Source organism: Nerophis lumbriciformis, linkage group LG20 (genome assembly GCF_033978685.3).
Source record: "Nerophis lumbriciformis linkage group LG20, RoL_Nlum_v2.1, whole genome shotgun sequence".
In the NCBI taxonomy this organism is placed as follows: Eukaryota; Metazoa; Chordata; class Actinopteri; order Syngnathiformes; family Syngnathidae; genus Nerophis; species Nerophis lumbriciformis.
The window spans coordinates 2,506,316-2,527,500 of record NC_084567.2 but is presented as its reverse complement, the minus strand read 5'-3'; the positions used below and the strand labels follow the sequence as shown (position 1 = coordinate 2,527,500).

Here is a 21,185-nt window from a genome sequence, read left to right as displayed (position 1 = left end):
CAGTTAACAGTGCACCATTCGTCCAAATGGTCGATACTTCCGCTGTTGTTGTGTCATGTGCTCCCTCCCCCTTCCGAACTGAGCCTACTCCCTCCCTCCCACTTTGTATTCAGTGTAAAAATAGCATTCAGTGCGCATTCCTTCCCTACTTCTCTTCTCCCTTCTTGTTTTTCAACCTTTTCATTCCAGTTAACAGTGCACCATTTGTCCAAACGGTCGGTACTTCCGCTGTTGTTGTATCTTGTGCTCTCTCCCCCTCCCGAACTGAGCTTACTCCCTCCCTCCCACTTTGTATTCAGTGTAAAAACAGCACTCAGCGCGCATTCCTTCCCTACTTCTCTTCTCCCTTCTTGTTTTTCAACCTTTTCGTCCCAGTTAACAGTGCACCATTTGTCCAAACGGTTGGTACTTCCGCTGTTGTATTTTGTGCTCTCTCCCCCCTCCCAAACTGAGCTTACTCCCTCCCTCCCACTTTGTATTCAGTGTAAAAATAGCACTCAGCGCGCATTCCTTCCCTACTTCTCTTCTCCCTTCTTGTTTTTCAACCTTTTCATTCCAGTTAACAGTGCACCATTCGTCCAAACGGTCGATACTTCCGCTGTTGTTGTGTCATGTGCTCTCCCCCCCCTCCCAAACTGAGCCTACTCCCTCCCTCCCACTTTGTATTCAGTGTAAAAATAGCACTCAGCGCGCATTCCTTCCCTACTTCTCTTCTCCCTTCTTGTTTTTCAACCTTTTCATTCCAGTTAACAGTGCACCATTTGTCCAAACGGTCGGTTCTTCCGCTGTTGTTGTGTCATGTGCTCTCCCCCCTCTCCCAAACTGAGCCTACTCCCTCCCTCCCACTTTGTATTCAGTGTAAAAATAGCACTCAGCGCGCATTCCTTCCCAACTTGTCTTCTCCCTTCTTGTTTTTCAACCTTTTCATTCCAGTTAACAGTGCACCATTCGTCCAAACGGTCGATACTTCCGCTGTTGTTGTGTCATGTGCTCCCCCCCCCTCCCAAACTGAGCTTACTCCCTCCCTCCCACTTTGTATTCAGTGTAAAAATAGCACTCAGCGCGCATTCCTTCCCTACTTCTCTTCTCCCTTCTTGTTTTTCAGCCTTTTCGTTCCAGTTAACAGTGCACCATTCGTCCAAATGGTCGGTTCTTCCGCTGTTGTTGTGTCATGTGCTCTCCCCCCCTTCCCAAACTGAGCCTACTCCCTCCCTCCCACTTTGTATTCAGTGTAAAAATAGCACTCAGTGCGCATTCCTTCCCTACTTCTCTTCTCCCTTCTTGTTTTTCAACCTTTTCATTCCAGTTAACAGTGCACCATTTGTCCAAACGGTCGGTTCTTCCGCTGTTGTTGTGTCATGTGCTCTCCCCCCCCTCCCAAACTGAGCTTACTCCCTCCCTCCCACTTTGTATTCAGTGTAAAAAGAGCACTCAGCGCGCATTCCTTCCGTACTTGTCTTCTCCCTTCTTGTTTTTCAACCTTTTCGTCCCAGTTAACAGTGCACCATTTGTCCAAACGGTCGATACTTCCGCTGTTGTTGTGTCATGTGCTCTCCCCCCCCTACCAAACTGAGCCTACTCCCTCCCTCCCACTTTGTATTCAGTGTAAAAATAGCACTCAGCGCGCATTCCTTCCCTACTTCTCTTCTCCCTTCTTGTTTTTCAACCTTTTCGTTCCAGTTAACAGTGCACCATTTGTCCAAATGGTCGATACTTCCGCTGTTGTTGTGTCATGCGCTCTCCCCCCCCTCCCAAACTGAGCCTACTCCCTCCCTCCCACTTTGTATTCAGTGTAAAAAGAGCACTTAGCGCGCATTCCTTCCCTACTTCTCTTCTCCCTTCTTGTTTTTCAACCTTTTCGTTCCAGTTAACAGTGCACCATTCGTCCAAATGGTCGATACTTCCGCTGTTGTTGTGTCATGTGCTCTCCCCCCCTCCCAAACTGAGCCTACTCCCTCCCTCCCACTTTGTATTCAGTGTAAAAAGAGCACTTAGCGCGCATTCCTTCCGAACTTCTCTTCTCCCTTCTTGTTTTTCAACCTTTTCATTCCAGTTAACAGTGCACCATTTGTCCAAACGGTCGGTTCTTCCGCTGTTGTTGTGTCATGTGCTCTCCCCCCCTCCCAAACTGAGCCTACTCCCTCCCTCCCACTTTGTATTCAGTGTAAAAATAGCACTCAGCGCGCATTCCTTCCCTACTTCTCTTCTCCCTTCTTGTTTTTCAACCTTTTCATTCCAGTTAACAGTGCACCATTCGTCCAAACGGTCGGTTTTTCTGCTGTTGTTGTGTCATGTGCTCTCCCCCCTTCCCAAACTGAGCCTACTCCCTCCCTCCCACTTTGTATTCAGTGTAAAAATAGCACTCAGCGCGCATTCCTTCCCTACTTCTCTTCTCCCTTCTTGTTTTTCAACCTTTTCGTTCCAGTTAACAGTGCACCATTCGTCCAAATGGTCGATACTTCCGCTGTTGTTGTATCTTGTGCTCTCTCCCCCCTCCCAAACTGAGCTTACTCCCTCCCTCCCACTTTGTATTCAGGGTAAAAATAGCACTCAGCGCGCATTCCTTCCCTACTTCTCTTCTCCCTTCTTGTTTTTCAACCTTTTCGTCCCAGTTAACAGTGCACCATTCGTCCAAACGGTCGATACTTCCGCTGTTGTTGTGTCATGTGCTCTCCCCCCCCTCCCAAACTGAGCCTACTCCCTCCCTCCCACTTTGTATTCAGTGTAAAAATAGCACTCAGTGCGCATTCCTTCCCTACTTCTCTTCTCCCTTCTTGTTTTTCAACCTTTTCGTTCCAGTTAACAGTGCACCATTCGTCCAAACGGTCGATACTTCCGCTGTTGTTGTGTCATGTGCTCTCCCCCCCCTCCCAAACTGAGCTTACTCCCTCCCTCCCACTTTGTATTTAGTGTAAAAAGAGCACTTAGCGCGCATTCCTTCCCAATTTGTCTTCTCCCTTCTTGTTTTTCAACCTTTTCGTCCCAGTTAACAGTGCACCATTTGTCCAAATGGTCGATACTTCCGCTGTTGTTGTGTCATGTGCTCCCTCCCCCTCCCGAACTGAGCCTACTCCCTCCCTCCCACTTTGTATTCAGTGTAAAAATAGCACTCAGCGCGCATTCCTTCCCAATTTGTCTTCTCCCTTCTTGTTTTTCAACCTTTTCGTTCCAGTTAACAGTGCACCATTCGTCCAAATGGTCGATACTTCCGCTGTTGTTGTGTCATGTGCTCTCCCCCCTCTCCCAAACTGAGCCTACTCCCTCCCTCCCACTTTGTATTCAGTGTAAAAATAGCACTCAGCGCGCATTCCTTCCCTACTTCTCTTCTCCCTTCCAGTTTTTCAACCTTTTCGTTCCAGTTAACAGTGCACCATTCGTCCAAACGGTCGATATTTCCGCTGTTGTTGTGTCATGTGCTCTCCCCCCCCCTCCCAAACTGAGCTTACTCCCTCCCTCCCACTTTGTATTTAGTGTAAAAAGAGCACTTAGCGCGCATTCCTTCCCAATTTGTCTTCTCCCTTCTTGTTTTTCAACCTTTTCGTTCCAGTTAACAGTGCACCATTCGTCCAAATGGTCGATACTTCCGCTGTTGTTGTGTCATGTGCTCTCCCCCCTCTCCCAAACTGAGCCTACTCCCTCCCTCCCACTTTGTATTCAGTGTAAAAATAGCACTCAGCGCGCATTCCTTCCCTACTTCTCTTCTCCCTTCTTGTTTTTCAACCTTTTCGTTCCAGTTAACAGTGCACCATTCGTCCAAACGGTCGATACTTCCGCTGTTGTTGTGTCATGTGCTCTCCCCCCTCTCCCAAACTGAGCCTACTCCCTCCCTCCCACTTTGTATTCAGTGTAAAAATAGCACTCAGCGCGCATTCCTTCCGTACTTGTCTTCTCCCTTCTTGTTTTTCAACCTTTTCATCCCAGTTAACAGTGCACCATTCGTCCAAATGGTCGGTACTTCCGCTGTTGTTGTGTCATGTGCTCTCCCCCCTCTCCCAAAATGAGCCTACTCCCTCCCTCCCACTTTGTATTCAGTGTAAAAATAGCACTCAGCGCGCATTCCTTCCCTACTTCTCTTCTCCCTTCTTGTTTTTCAACCTTTTCATTCCAGTTAACAGTGCACCCTTTGTCCAAACGGTCGGTTCTTCCGCTGTTGTTGTGTCATGTGCTTCCCCCCCCCCCCGAACTGAGCCTACTCCCTCCCTCCCACTTTGTATTCAGTGTAAAAATAGCACTCAGCGCGCATTCCTTCCGTACTTGCTACAAATGTGACCTGTGCCTTTTGCATACTTGCCAACCTTGAGACCTCCGATTTCGGGAGGTGGGAGGTGGGGGCGTGGTCGGAGATGGGGTGAGGCGTGGTTGGGGGCGTGGTTAAGAGGGGAGGAGTATATTGACAGCTAGAATTCACCAAGTCAAGTATTTCATATATATATATATATATATATATATATATATATATATATATATATATATATCTACATCCTGAAAATATGCAAACAAAACTGTGTTTGGATAATTGATACTTCAAACTTGCATAAATAAATATTAAGGAATATAACATAACTTGGCTTCTGAGAGTTTCAAAATGTAATGAATAAAATGCTAAAGTTGTTGATAAACAAGCAATTATTTTAATAATTAAATATGGTCATTTTAAATGAATTATTATGATAATTTAAAATAAATTATTTCAAATATGTTTATTTTAATGTATAATTCTATGGCTGGATGTAATAAGGAGTCAGGAAAAAATACAAAGAAAAATACAATTAATTTTGATGTTTTTAGCAAAATATAGTAAAAATGGAATTATTTTGATTTTTTTTAAATTAATAAATATATTTATTTTTAGGTAAGATAAACATAATAATACAATTTATCTCTAGTCTGGATGATTTAGTTCTTGTCACCCTGTTGTCCTCCCGTCATGAAAAAAGGCTGTCCTCACTCAGGTCCTCATGGAGCTGGAGGGGGCGTGGCTTCCAGCTCCGGCTGAAAATCGGGAGATTTTCGGGAGAATATTTGTCCCGGGAGGTTTTCTGGAGAGGCGCTGAATTTCGGGAGTCTCCCGGAAAATTCGGGAGGGTTGGCAAGTATGCTTTTGAATTGCTCGTGCTTTTCAGATAAATCTAAGGAAGACAATTTTGTTTGACTACTTGATTAGAGAATTTCCAATACACATTGTCATTTAATGTGTAGAATTTTGAGGACAAAAATTAATTTATTCCAATTTGGAATAAGGCTGTAACGTAACAAAATGTGGGGAAAGTGAAGTGCTGTGAATACTTTTCGGATTCACTTGTTGGAACTCATAATGATCACAGGCCAAAGCAAGTGCAGGAAGGAACCAACTTCTGAACAAAGTAATTGAAGATGACATCATTGGAATCTTAACTGTACTCAACTAAAATAACACTGTCTGGGACAAGGAGGAGAGTTAAAAGGTACCAGCCGAACCTGTGGGGACACTTCTTGTACAATAAAAGCTTGTCTTTGTTTTAAGATCATCTACGGCGTCTTCAATGATCCATCACGCACCCAAGAGGAGGAGACAGGCCAAGACACAACATTGGCCTGAGGTCTACTGGGTGTGAGACATGGTCCGAGTCATTGTCAATATTGATCATTAGGAGTTGTATCGAAATAGGAATTATCGAGGAGTAGTTTGTGTTGGGTCAAATCCCACACACGATGATTCTTACAACAAAAGATACACGATGACAATGATGTTCTTCATTTGACATCCTCGATGCCAGTAGGATACCATGTGACATTCATAAGAAAAACGAAACATTTAATAATTCGCTATCCAATGTCCAAAACTACGGAAATTAAATTGTAATGAGAGCAAGTCAAAGAGACCACTGGTAAATAATTACCATTGTTGGTTCTAAGATACGGTTGGATGGAAATACTTTGATTCTTACTTAATCAGCATTGAATGAATGCTTACTGGTGAGTAGCATTTTAGTACAAGTCGTAGATAACTTCCATCCATCCATCCATCTTCTTCCGCTTATCCGAGGTCGGGTCGCGGGGGCAGCAGCCTAAGCAGGGAAGCCCAGACTTCCCTCTCCCCAGCCACTTCGTCCAGCTCCTCCCGGGGGATCCCGGGGCGTTCCCAGGCCAACCGGGAGACATAGTCTTCCCAACGTGTCCTGGGTCTTCCCCGTGGCCTCCTACCGGTCGGACGTGCCCTAAACACCTCCCGAGGGAGGCGTTCGGGTGGCATCCTGACCAGATGCCCGAACCAACTCATCTGGCTCCTCTCCATGTGGAGGAGCAGCGGCTTTACTTTGAGCTCATCCCGGATGACAGAGCTTCTCACCCTATCTCTAAGGGAGAGACCCGCCACCCGGCGGAGGAAACTCATTTGGGCCGCTTGTACCCGTGATCTTGTCCTTTCGGTCATAACCCAAAGCTCATGACCATAGGTGAGGATGGGAACATAGATCGACCTGTAAATTGAGAGCTTTGCCTTCTGGCTCAGCTCCTTCTTTACCACAACGGATCGATACAGCGTCCGCATTACTGAAGACGCCGCACCGATCCGCCTGTCGATCTCACCATCCACTCTTCCCTCACTCGTGAACAAGACTCCGAGGTACTTGAACTCCTCCACTTGGGGCAGGGTCTCCTCCCCAACCCGAAGATGGCATTCCACCCTTTTCCGGGCGAGAACCATGGACTCGGACTTGGAGGTGCTGATTCTCATCCCAGTCGCTTCACACTCGGCTGCGAACCGATCCAGCGAGAGCTGAAGATCCTGGCCAGATGAAGCCATCAGGACCACATCATCTGCAAAAAGCAGAGACCTAATCCTGCAGCCACCAAACCGGATCCCCTCAACGCCTTGACTGCGCCTAGAAATTCTGTCCATAAAAGTTATGAACAGAATCGGTGACAAAGGGCAGTCCAACCCTCACTGGAAACGTGTCCGACTTACTGCCGGCAATGCGGACCAAGCTCTGACACTGATCATACAGGGAGCGGACTGCCACAATCAGACAGTCCGATACCCCATACTCTCTGAGCACTCCCCACAGGACTTCCCGAGGGACACAGTCGAATGCCTTCTCCAAGTCCACAAAGCACATGTAGACTGGTTGGGCAAACTCCCATGCACCCTCAAGGACCCTGCCGAGAGTATAGAGCTGGTCCACAGTTCCACGACCAGGACGAAAACCACACTGTTCCTCCTGAATCCGAGGTTGGACTATCCGGCGTAGCCTCCTCTCCAGTACACCTGAATAGACCTTACCGGGAAGGCTGAGGAGTGTGATCCCACGATAGTTGGAACACACCCTCCGGTTCCCCTTCTTAAAGAGAGGAACCACCACCCCGGTCTGCCAATCCAGAGGTACCGCCCCCGATGTCCACGCGATGCTGCAGAGTCTTGTCAACCAAGACAGCCCCACAGCATCCAGAGCCTTAAGGAACTCCGGGCGGATCTCATCAGCCCCCGGGGCCTTGCCACAGAGGAGCTTTTTAACTACCTCGGCAACCTCAGCCCCAGAAATAGAAGAGCCCACCACAGATTCCCCAGGCACTGCTTCCTCATAGGAAGATAACTTGACAGTTGATAATAATAATAATACGTTTTACTTATAAGGCGCCTTTCTGAGCACTCAAGGACACCGTACAAAATCAAAACAATAAAATCAATTGGATAAAAACAACAACAAAGATTGATAAGATTTACAGTGAATAAGCAGTCAGGAATAGGTATGTTTTGAGTCTTGATTTGAAGAGGGATATTGAGTCTAAGTTAGGAAGGTCTGGTGGTAATGAGTTCCGAAGATGAGTGGCTGAAAGCTCGGGCACCCATGGTGGACACTTGAAATAAAGGGACAGTGGGATGGATGGATGAAGAAGATCTTAGGGAACGTGAGGGTGTGGCGACATGGATCAGGTCAGAGAAATATGACGGAGAGAGGTTACGGATGGCTTTGAAAGTGAGGAGAACTATTTTAAAGTGGATGAGATGTTTGATGGGAATTCTCGGAGGCATATATTTACATATATCCGAATTTAAGTGTTACTTCTTTTTATTTCATAATCATATTACAAAACAGCTAGTGTTTTTCTTCCAATTGTGGTCTTTTGGTTGTCTGCAAAACTGTGTCTTTTTTATTTTTTATATATATTTTTTGTTTTTTTAACTTAACTTTAAATTAAACTGGGAAAATTCTGGAAAAAAATGAATAAATAAATAAATAAAATATAAAATAAAAAAAAATATATATATAAGTTTTTCTATTACAAAAAAATATATATGTATATATATATATATATTTATATATATATTTTTTGTAATAAAAAAAATTATATATATATATATATATATTTTCTTTTTTAATTTTATTTATTTATTTATTTTTATTTTTTATTTTTATTTTTTCCAGAATTTTCCCAGTTTAAGTTAAAGTTAAGTTAAAAAAATTAAAAATATATAAAATAAATATATATATATAAAATAAAGATACAAATATATATATATATATATATATATATATATATATATATATATATATATATATATATATATATATATATATATATATATATATATATACATACACAGTGTATGTGTATATATATATATATATACACAGTGTATGTATATATATATATATATATATATATATATATATATTTGTATCTTTTTTATTTTTTATTTTTATATATATATATATATATATATATATATATATATTTTTTTTTTTTTTTAACTTAACTTTAACTTGAACTGGAAAAATTCTGGAAAAAATAAATAAATAAAATAAAAATAAAAATACATATGTATAATTTTTTCTATTACAAAAGAATATATATGTATATATATATATATATATATATATAAATATATATATATATACATATATATATATATGTATATATATATATATATATAAATATATATATATATATATGTGTGTGTGTATATATATATATATACATACATTTTCTACCGCTTGTCCCTATATATATATATATATATATATATATATATATATATATATATATATATTATAACTTGAACTGGAAAAGTTCTGGAAAAAATAAATAAATAAAATAAAAATAAAAATATATATGTATAATTTTCTCTGTTACAAAAGAATATATATATATATATATATATATATATATATGTTATTTATTTATTTTTCCAGAATTTTACCAGTTTAAGTGAAAACTGGTAAAAAAAAATTACAGAATGTTTTATTTTTTTGTAAAAAAATAAATAAATATATATGTATGTATGTATATACGTATAATGTTTAAGTAAAAAAATAAAAATATATATACATATATAAAGTATATATATATATATATATATATATATATATATATATATATATATATATATATATATATATTTAATATATATATATATATATATATATATATACTTTATATATGTATATATATTTTTATTTTAAGGCTCTCCCTTAGAGATAGGGTGAGAAGCTCTGTCATCCGGGGGGAGCTCAAAGTAAAGCCGCTGCTCCTCCGCATCGAGAGGAGCCAGATGAGGTGGTTCGGGCATCTGGTCAGGATGCCACCCGAGCGCCTCCCTATGGAGGTGTTTAGGGCATGTCCGACCGGTAGGAGGCCACGAGGAAGACCCAGGACACGTTGGGAAGACTATGTCTCCCGGCTGGCCTGGGAACGCCTCGGGATCCCCCGGGAGGAGCTGGACGAAGTGGCTGGGGAGAGGGAAGTCTGGGCTTCCCTGCTTAGGCTGCTGCCCCCGCGACCCGACCTCGGATAAGCGGAAGAAGATGGATGGATGGATGGATATATATATATATATATATATTTTTTTTTTTTTTAACTTAACCTGGTATAATTCTGGAGACTGAGCAGGCAGTTTTTTGCAGTAAAATCTGAAGGTTTTTTTTAACAGTGTATGTAAAAAAAAGATTCTAATAATCAAATGCATAAGCAATTATAAACATGTATTGTACACGTATACATTTACATTGATATACTATTCACTATTAAAATTGGCCCTCTGAGAGCAACCATAACTGCGATGTGGCCCTCTATGAAAACAAGTTGACCATGCCTGCTTTAAACCATTCCTGTTTTCACGCGCCTCTATGAAAAGTGCTGTGGAAATGAAGTTGGATTGTATTCTTCAATACCGCCGCGAGATGGCAGCAGTGTGACGTCACGAAGGCTTTAGCCCCGGAAGAAGAAAAAAAGCGGAAGTTGGCGCCTTTCAACGGCGACAAAAGACAAAGAACGACGAAGACGAAGTTTGAGTTTAAAAACGTAAAAGAATGTTGAAAGAGTTGGTGAAGGAGCGACTCATGGCGGCGGCCGACGAAATATTCGCGCTGTTTGAAAGAACGATAGCGTCGTACGAGGAGGAACTTTCTAGAAGAAGAGAGGAGAAGGCTGTTCACAATGAAGGTAGGTTTCAACTTTTAGCACCTAACTATCTCAACCATGTCGCTCTTAATATTTGGCCTAAGTGGTAAACAAGGCGTTTTATTTGCTTTCAAATGTAACATCTTCAACAAAAATGTCTTTTCTTCCACAAAAAATATTGGCTGTGTCCAAACTCCCCCCACACTTCCTGGTTGTGTCACGTGGGCTCATCTTTATATATGACGTCATGGCCACCAAGGAACGAAAATAGAACGAAAGTGAAACAATCCAAAGTGTTTATTTATATTCAATGTGGATTTTACAGAAGTTGGAAGACTCTGTTGGGAGACTTTTATCCATTTTAGGGGCAAAGAAGAGTAATATTACCAAAATTGATTGTTTAACAGAATATTCTCAACATGATACATTAAATATTTACAGTCTGTCATCACAACATATCTGAATAAGAGTAGGAAGAAGCCGAGTTTATTTAACAATACCCCTTTCCTGTTTCATAGTCCTTTCTTACATATATAGGTCCCATGAATAAATAGTTAATAATAATAATAATAATAGATTTTATTTGTAAAAAGCACTTTCCATTGAGCAAACAACCTCAAAGTGCTACTAACTAATTAGAATAAAAACTAAGAATCATCTTTTGATATGATGTACTTAGTCCATTAGTACACAAACGTGTACTTCATGTTTAGTGACATGCTAATTCTTATTTTTTTCCCTTTTTTTCCTCCAAATTCCATTGTATGTTATACTCTTCTGACACCACCAGATGGCAGTATAAGTGTCCACATAAGCGGCCATAAGACCCCAATTCAGTAGTGTACACAATTTTGGAAATAAGAGCTAAAAGGTGCTGTCCACGCATGTGGCCACTAAGCCTTTAGAGGTTCTACAGTGTATTAAATAAATACATAAAAAGATCACAAAAATTAAAAACAATTAAAACTAGAGCTAGCATGCATATATCTAAAAAAAAAGGCTTTTTTAAAAATAAGGGTTTTTAAGCCTTTTTTAAAAGCATCCACAGTCTGTGGTGCCCTCAGGTGGTCAGGGAGAGCGTTCCACAGACTCGTAGCTTTGTCCTCGGCGGTCGGAGGAGGTTAGTCTGTCCGGAGCGCAGGTGTCGTGTGGAGGATTTGGGGGTGAGCAGTTCTTTGAGGGGGGCATTTCCATGGAGGCACTGGTGGGTTAGTAGGGAGACTTTGTATTCCATCCTGAGTGGAACAGGAAGCCAGTGAAGGTGTCAGGTTCAAACACTGATGACATCTATTAAACAAGACAAGAAGCAAGGAGTTAAACGGAGACAGAATTCAATTTAGCTCAATTGAGGAGAAACGCGTAGACACTGTACCCTTGAACAGTGTAGTCCCATGCTCTGACGAAAGATTGTGTCACGTTCAGGGCGCATGATGATGCGGGGTTTTGTTCTCCCAAGATGCAAGGGACGAATCCGGACAGGATTTGCAGGTAACACTTGATTTAATAATAAAACAACACAAAACGGGTACAAAACAGAAAACAAACCGACTGAGAAAGGTGCCGAGCGCACCGGAAGCTAAGGCTACAACTTAGCAACGACTATGACATTTAGCAGGGGGCTAGGAGACAAGCAAAAACTTACTCAGCAGTCGCGTGACACAAATAAAGAAACCAGGCTGACTGACTGGAAAAGGCAGGCTTAAATAATGTCAGTGATTACAACAGGTGCGCGTCAGAAACACAAGCGGCAGGTGGAATTAATATGTAACTATGGTAACCAACTCAAAGGTGCACAGACAGGAACAAAATGAGTCCAAGACAGAAAACACACGTGACCCGAAAACCCAAACAGAAATATGATCCGGGCAGCGGATCATAACAGATTGTACGCCTCCTCTTTTATTTGGACTTTCCCTGATTAACATGGCAACAGCTGTTTCTAAGGGAAGGGGGGTCGTAAACAGCCATTGCCCTCGGTCACAAAACAGTTCAAAGAAAAGGTGCCTGGAGGGCGGGGTCAGGTCCTGCCTCCTCTCCGCTTTGTAGATCTCGGGTCAAGACAAAATAAAATAAACCGACACCTTCATGTCGCTCCCCATCCTACACAGTGGAGTTTTACAAGCCTTTTTATTGGTATGATCAAAGTCAGCTTTTGTCTGCTCGCCGGGAACTCATTGAAACACAAAGTTTTGTGATAACTTACCGTATTTTCCGCACCATAAGGCGCCCTGGGTTATAAGCCGCGCCTTCAATGAACGGCATATTTCAAAACTTTGTCCACCTATAAGCCGCCCCGTGTTGTAAGCCGCATCTAACTGCGCTAAAGGAATGTCAAAAAAACAGTCAGATAGGTCAGTCAAACTTTAATAATATATTAAAAACCAGCGTTCTAACAACTCTGTTCACTCCCAAAATGTACGCAAATGTGCAATCACAAACATAGTAAAATTCAAAATAGTGCAGAGCAATAGCAACATAATGTTGCTCGAACGTTAATGTCACAACACACAAAATAAACATAACGCTCACTTTCTGAAGTTATTCTTCATTCATAAATCCCTCGAATTCTTCTCCTTCGGTGTCCGAATTGAAAAGTTGGGCGAATGTGGGAACCAAAATGGCCGGCTCCGTCTCGTCGAAGTAATCGGAGTCAGTGTCACTGTTGTCCAGCAGTTCTGTGAATCCTGCCTTCCGGAAAGCTCGGACCACAGTTGTGACTGAAATATCTGCCCAGGCATTTACGATCCACTGGCAGATGTTGGCGTATGTCGTCCGGCGCTGTCTCCCTGTCTTAGTGAAGGTGTGTTCGCCTTCGGTCATCCATTGTTCCCACGCCGTTCGCAGTCGTGCTTTGAATGCCCTGTTGACACCAATATCCAGCGGTTGGAGTTCTTTGGTTAATCCACCCGGAATGACGGCGAGTGTTGTATTTGTGTGCTTCACTTGTTTTTTGACACCATCTGTGATGTGGGCGCGCATGGAGTCGTATATCAACATGGACGGAGCTGCGTGAAAAAAGCCACCCGGCCTCTTCGCGTAAACTTCCCTTAACCACTCGCTCATCTTTTCTTCATCCATCCATCCCTTCGAGTTAGCTTTTATGATGACGCCGGCTGGAAAGGTCTCTTTTGGCAAAGTCTTCCTTTTGAATATCACCATGGGTGGAAGTTTCTGGCCATTAGCATGGCAAGCTAGAACCACAGTGAAGGATGACTTCTCATTCCCTGTGGTGCGAATATTCACCGTACGTGCTCCCGTTGTATCCACAGTGCGGTTCACAGGAATATCAAAAGTCAGTGGAACCTCGTCCATGTTGATAATGTTCTCTGGCCGGATCTTTTTTTCAGCTATCTTGTTTTTACAATATGCACGGAAAGTAGCCAGCTTTTCTTGAAAGTCTTTAGGCAGTTGCTGTGAAATAGTAGTCCGTGTCCGGATGGAGAGATTGCGTCTTTTCATGAACCGGAAACCTGTCGCTTAGTAGGAGCCATTTTGTGGTCTTTACAGATGTAAACACACAAAGGAAATGAAACGTAATATCCGCGCGCTTCTTCTTCTTCTTCTTCTACCGGGGCGGGTGGTTGCTTACAGTAGAAGAAGAAGCGCTTCCTGTTCTATGGGGGCGGGTGCTTACCTTGGCGGTTGCTTGCGTAGAAGAAGAAGCGCTTCCTGTTCTACGGGGAAAAAAGATGGCGGCTGTTTACCGTAGTTGCGAGACCGAACTTTATGAAAATGAATCTTAATATTAATCCATATATAAAGCGCACCGGGTTAAAAGCCGCACTGTCAGCTTTTGAGTAAATTTGTGGTTTTTAGGTGCGGCTAATAGTGCGGAAAATACGGTAGATACAATTATTCTGACAGAAGGGATTTGAGAAGTGGTGTGATGTGCTCATATTTTCGTACTCTCATCAGGGGCGGAGCTTTGCAATGTTCCAAAGGTGGCAGAATGAGGTCTTGCACAGTAGTTTTATGTGAGCCTCAGAGGTCAGGTGAGGGTCCATTCTAGCACCCAGATTAGTGATTGAGGTTGAGAGGTGAATGTGGTGATGCTGGTGAAGGGGTGTGACTAGAATGGCTTCGGTTTTGGAGCTGTTCAGTTGCAGGAAATGGTGTTTCATCCACGCCTTTAGTTGATAGAATATTTATTTAACACGACCAGTCTCGGGTGCACCCCCCTCGTGACCCTAACGAGGACAAGCGGTATAAAAATTGGATGGATGTTAAAAAAACATAACTTTGTTCAACAACTGAACATACTTTTTTCATTTTCATTTGTATTCCTGTGTATGTGCTGGCAAACCCATTCTGCGTCTTAGATTGTTCTAAAGATAAACCAGATTACAGTAAAAGTAAAAGTTGACTAAAACTCAAAAGTATGTGATTTCGGGCGGGAAACTATCACAAGAAAAATATATGAAAAGTAGAAATGTTTTTTCCAAATATAACCTTCCTCAGATTATAATTCCCAGGACGGAAATGAAATGTCAACACAAGCGTGGGAAAACACTAAGGCTGAAACGACGTCATCGGTTACGTAAATACGTCGACGTCGTTTTTATGCTTCGACGCGTCGCATATTTACGTCACACTGCCGTCATGGCGGAGCGCAAAGCAGATGATGCGAGCGGTGCGAGCGAGGGAAAAAATGGATGGGCCTAATAATGTTGTAGCGGCGAACAGCTGTCTCGTCAGCTGAAGCGCGAGCTCGCAACCGTGGCTGTTTAGCAACCAGCCAAACCCCACTTAATAAAATTATATTTGATCTTAGAGCACATCCGCATCCCTATTCACCTAGGCAACCCCAGGAAATGGATATAATTCGGCATTATTTCGGCCAGTCGGCTTATAAAATCAGAGCCAATCAGTTTACGTTCACGCGCAGGTATAACGCGGCGCGCTCCCGTCTCATCTGCTGGTGCGCGAGCCCGGTAATTAGACCGCTGTGTCAAATCAAGGAGTACAAAAGACGCCAGCGCAGAGTGGAAAAAGGTTTAGTTCATTACAGAAAACCCAGAGTTGTGCCAAAAGTATGTAAGATTTAATATTTCTCTTCGTGGGTGTGGCGCACCTGTTGCGCTGGTGAGATGGGGGCGGGGGGGGTTGTGTGCATGTAGCGTGCTTAGTCTGGAGGCTAAATACACACAGTGTGTTATGTAACTGTTGTTTAGTGTTGATATTCTTTGCTTAGTTTGATAAATGTTGGAGCAGTTTGCTTCATCAGGAGGGTGAAGTCGCTCAATTTAACTGTGTTGGATCATTGGCTGCTGGTGAGGGCGTAGAAAAAGGGGCATTTTTCTACCAGTAGACAGCGTTTAAGATTGAGTGTTTCACTGCTAAATTAATAATATATTTATATTGAATATGGATTTTAAATATGTATCTAAATAGGTGGTTAATTGGTTATGTATTTATGTATTTGCATATTGGCTTTTCTGTTGCATTTATCTATTGTGTTTCTGGTGTTAAATGTATTTTATATGTATCTTGGTGCATTTATGTTGAGACAATTTATTTAAAATCTGTTTTAACTTAAAGGGAAAAGATGTGTCCATTTTCTTGCACTTGTTTAATGGTTAAGAGTTTGATAGCCTAATTAATAATTGTAAATTATGGGATTGATAATTGATTGATTTTTTACAGCATGTTAATCTTGTGGTGTTTTGTCCTTAAAGGTTTTTCACCTACTAAAGAAGCTAAAGGCTACTAAAGGCTACTAAAGACAGCTAATGACAGCTAAAGAAACTAAAGTCTATTAACACTGCTAAAGACTGCTAAAAAGACTAAAGAAGAAAAAAGAAGCTGTTTCTTCGTTGGAAAAACTGTTGCAAACTTAAGGAAAATAAAAGGAAAAAGTAACTACGGTCTGGTCTTTTGAGTGAAATCCAGAAGCCACATTCAGCATTGGTACATCCCTTCAAGTGTGGGATAAGCACAGCGAAAAAAGCAAAACACTTGACAGTTGTTGTATGCACACTGTGTCGAGCGGAAATGGCCTATCATAGCAGCACAACGGCTATGAAGGAACATTTGAAAAGAAAACACCCGACAGCGTTCTTGCCATCACCATCAACTAGTCAATGGTCCGCGTGAGTATACGTTGTCATCATTACACAAAAACATGAATGTGTCATTTGTATCTGCGTTGTAAATTCATAAACTAAAACACCGTTTCGCTCTGAGAGGCGCGTTTGGCGTGCCTGTTCAGTGTTTACAAAGACGCGCTCCTCTTTAACGCTAACGTTAATTAGTTGTGCAAATACCTTTTACAACATTAACAGTTACATATACTATGTACAAACCAACAATTCACTTTCACTTTAATCATACTATCATTGTTGTGTTATTAAGCAAAATAAGCAATACTTTTACTTTTGTTGAAATGTTTACCGTATTTTCCGCACTATAAGGCGCACCGGATTATTAGCCGCACCTTCTATGAATTACATATTTCATAATTTTGTCCACCAATAAGCCGCCCCGGACTAAAAGCCGCGCCTACGCTGCGCTAAAGTGAATGTCAAAAAAACGCTGCGCTAAAGTGAATGTCAAAAAAACAGTCAGATAGTTCAGTCAAACTTTAATAATATATTGAAAACCAGCGTTCTAACAACTCTGTCCCAAAATGTACGCAAATGTGCAATCACAAACATAGTAAAATTCAAAATGGTGTAGAGCAATAGTAACATAATGTTGCTCGAACGTTAATGTCACAACACACAAAATAAACATAGCGCTCACCTTCTGAAGTTATTCTTCATTCGTAAATCCTTCGAATTCTTCGTCTTCGGTGTCCGAATTGAAAAGTTGCGCAAGCGTGGGATCCAAAATGGCCGGTTCCGTCTCGTAGAAGTCATCGGGAGTCAGTGTCGCTGTTGTTCTGTGAATCCTGCCTTCCGGAAAGCTCGGACCACAGTTGTGACCGAAATATCTGCCCAAGCATTTACGATCCACTGGCAAATGTTGGCGTATGTCGTCCGAGGCTGTCTGCCCGTCTTAGTGAAGGTGTGTTCGCCTTCGGAGCTGTGTGAAAAAAGCCACCCGGCCTCTTCGCGTAAACTTCCCTTAACCACTCGCTCATCTTTTCTTCATCCATCCATCCCTTCGAGTTAGCTTTTATGATGACGCCGGCTGGAAAGGTCTCTTTTGGCAAGGTCTTCCTTTTGAATATCACCATGAGTGGAAGTTAGCATGGCAAGCTAGAACCACAGTGAAGGATGACTTCTCATTCCCTGTGGAGCGAATATTCACCGTACGTGCTCCCGTTCCACAGTGCGGTTCAGTTGCTGTGAAATACGGTAGTAATCCGTGTGCGGATGGAGAGATTGCGTCTTTTTATGAACCGGATCGTTTAGTAGGAGCCATTTTGTGGTCTTTACAGATGTAAACAGGAAATGAAACGTACGGTGATATCCGCGCGTTTTTTCTTCTTCTTCCGGGGGCGGGTGAAGCGCTTCCTGTTCTATGGGGGCGGGTGCTTTCCTTGGCGGTTGCTTGCGTAGAAGAAGAAGCGCTTCCTGTTCTACCGGGAAAAAAGATGGCGGCTGTTTACCGAAGTTGCGAGACCGAAACTTTATGAAAATGAATCGTAATAAAGCGCACCGGGTTATTAGGCGCACTGTCAGCTTTTGAGAAAAATTGTGGTTTTTAGGTGCGCCTTATAGTGCGGAAAATACGGTACACTGTTACAGAATATTTCGTTTCGCACTTTTTTGTATTGGATGTTTATCTTTATTTTTGCACATTTTAAAGCAAAATAAGCAATACTTTTACTTTAGAAATGCTTATACTATTGCAGAATATTAAGATTTGCACTGGATGTTTACTTTTATATTTGCACATTAAAAAGCAAATAAGCTACTTTTAATTTTATTAAATGTTAAAAGTTTTAAATGTTTACATTGTTACAGAATATTTTGTCATGTTGTTGTCAATGTTGACTGAGTGGCCATACTTTTTTTTTTGTAAATAAAAGTCATGCCTTTTGAAAAAACTGGCCAACATTTATTTTTTCATCTTCATTTTAAATAAAAAAATAATCGGTAAAAGGGAAAATAATCTATAGATTAATCGAAAAAATAATCTATAGATTAACCGATTAATCGAAAAAAATAATCTATAGATTAATCGATAGAAAAATAATCGTTAGCTGCAGCCTTAGTTACAAAACAGTTCAAAGAAAAGGTGCCTGGAGGGGGGTCCGGTCTTGCTTCCTCTCCGCTTTGTAGATCTCGGGTCAAGGCAAAATCTTCCTGTGGATTACAATACATCAAAGAAACTGACACCTTCATGTCGCTTCCCATCCTACACAGTGGAGTTTTACAAGGCTTTTGATTGGTAAGATCAAAGACAGCTTTTGTCTGCTCGCCGGGAACTCATGGAAACAAAGTTTTGTGATAACCTAGATACAATTATTCTGACAATGTGTCTTTCCTGCCACATTCTCACTCTCTCTCTTTGACCATGGGAAGACCGTTGAACTGTTCAAGCAAGACTCTTTGTGTCCGGCAGGTGTCCGACAAGAAAAACGTCCCCCCCGGCCGGGGGCGAGGATCTCCACTTTAAGTAATGAGGATCCACAGCCCCCCCACATTAAAGAGGAAGAGGAGGCGTCCCAGGAGGAGGAGTTCTTGACCCCTCAGTGGGGAGACTGTCTTCCTGGCTTGAGGGAGGCTGATCTCACCAAGTTGCAACTGACCGTGGTCTCCATGAAGACTGAAGACCCTGAGTTTCATCACAGTCCGTGTGAGGAGACCAGAGGGGCGGAGCCTCCAAGCACCAGCTCGCTACCACACATGACAACAGGCCTGTGTGGAGCGCCGCTGTCAGACAGTGACAACACAACATCACCCTTTCCTGAGGATGAAGAACCTTTGAGCAGCGGCACAGACTGTGAAGGTGACATCAGGACTCAAACCGACAACCAACACTCCGAAGAGACCGGTAAAAAATGTTTCAACTGCTCATTTTGTGCCAAAGACTTCCCGATGATGTCCAGTTTGACTCAACACATGAGAACGCACACCGGAGAAAAACCTTTTAGTTGCTCAGTTTGCAGTAGCACATTTTCTCACAGGTTCGCCTTAAAAAGACACAAGAGAACACACGCAGGAGAAAAACCTTTTAGTTGCTTCGTTTGCCACAACAGATTCACTCAAAAGGACACTTTGGTGAAACACATGCGCACGCACACCGGAGAAAAACCCTTTAGATGTTCAGTTTGCGACAACAGATTCACTCAAAAGGCGACGCTGGTGAAACACATGCAGACGCACACAGGAGAAAAACCCTTTTGTTGTATGGTCTGTGGTAAAAGATTCACCCGGAAGGCGACCTGGGTGTCCCACAGGAGAACGCACACAGGAGAAAAACCTTTCAGTTGTTTAGTGTGCACGAGCACGTTTTCTCAAAAGTCTGCTTTAAAGATACACATGAGGACGCACACGGGAGAAAAACCGTTCAGTTGTTCAGTTTGCAGCAGTAGATTCTCTCACAGGTCGGCTTTGAAAATACACGCAAGGACACACACGGGAGAAAAACCTTTTAGCTGTCCGGATTGCAGTAGTACGTTTTCTCACAGGTCTACTTTAAAAATTCACATGAGAACACACGCGGGGGAGAAACACTCTTAGTTGCTCATGTTTTGTCTTGAAAACGGCTTAAAACGCAGCCTTTGATAAAAAAATGTTTTAAAAGTTACATACACAAAGGATAGTAAAAATTTTCGGACATAATGTGTACTAAAAGACTCAAGAAACAACAAATAAGCAGCAGTGACTGTATTCAGTAGTCTGCGCGATACAATTTGAGGCAGATGGCCGCCCTACCCTGTCTTTTTGTTCTGTTTTTCCTTTCCAATTCTTCCTCTTGTGGGGTTTTATTTCCTTAAATTCTGTCAAGTTTGGTCGGAACCTCTATAAGCCACACACCAGAAATCAAACAAAAGATGCATTAAAAGTAATTGTATGATTATTGTTTAGCAGACATATCACAACTGTTTGTGTTATTTTGTGTACTTTGTATGCTGTGCTAAGATATTTTATTATATTCTTAGTAGCTAACGTTGTTTTCTGTATACAAAACTGTTTTTAATCTCAAATAAATCGGTTTGGTGTTAAGAGACTTTTATTTTGAAAGATCCTATTCAACCGCTTCCAGATTTGACGTGTGTTACTTGCAGTAAATTGGTTTCTTTTTGCTGCTTCCAAGCAGCACACACTTCATTGGCTTGAGTATTCCGACGTTGTCTCTCCCAGACAGCCCGTACTCAGTTGTAGTGCACTTTTCCACCACTTGTGGCAGTAATGACATCATCAAACAAACAGAAGTAGTCTGGAGCTACAGTCATAAAGAAGTTTCCTTAAAGGCCTACTGAAATGCGATTTTCTTATTTAAACGGGGATAGCAGATCCATTCTATGTGTCATACTTGATCATTTTGCGATATTGCCATATTTTTGCTGAAAGGATTTAGTAGAGAACGACGATAAAGTTCGCATCTTTTGGTCGCTGATAAAAAAAGCCTTGCCTGTAGCGGAAGTATCGTGACGTCACAAGTTGAAAGTCTCCTCACATTTCCCCATTGTTTTCACCAGCAGCGAGAGCGATTCGGACCGAGGAAGCGACGATTACCCCATTAATTTGAGCCAGGATGAAAGATTCGTGGATGAAAAAAGTGAGAGTGAAGGACCAGAGTGCAGTGCAGGACGTATCTTTTTTCGCTCTGACCGTAACTTAGGTACAAGGGCTCATTGGATTCCACACTCTCTCCTTTTTCTATTGTGGATCACGGATTTGTATTTCAAA

General features: G+C 42.0%; 1 protein-coding gene across 1 annotated transcript; it reads left to right on the top strand.

The window, feature by feature from the left end:
* The first annotated feature begins 10,181 nt into the window (after positions 1–10,181).
* On the top strand, positions 10,182–20,367 carry LOC133619736 (uncharacterized). Its single transcript, XM_061980980.1, has 2 exons — positions 10,182–10,422; positions 18,892–20,367. Exons 1-2 carry the CDS (start codon positions 10,290–10,292, stop codon positions 20,010–20,012), a joined length of 1,254 nt encoding a protein of 417 aa, XP_061836964.1. The 5' UTR covers positions 10,182–10,289; the 3' UTR covers positions 20,013–20,367.
* Positions 20,368–21,185: the final 818 nt, after the last annotated feature.

Excerpts from the sequence above, each read along its gene's own strand:
- LOC133619736 (XM_061980980.1), top strand. The coding sequence starts at position 10,290 with ATGTTGAAAGAGTTGGTGAAGGAGCGACTCATGGCGGCGGCCGACGAA. Across the intron at positions 10,423-18,891 it reads GAAGGCTGTTCACAATGAAG|GTGTCCGACAAGAAAAACGT; the intron begins GTAGGTTTCAAC and ends TGTGTCCGGCAG.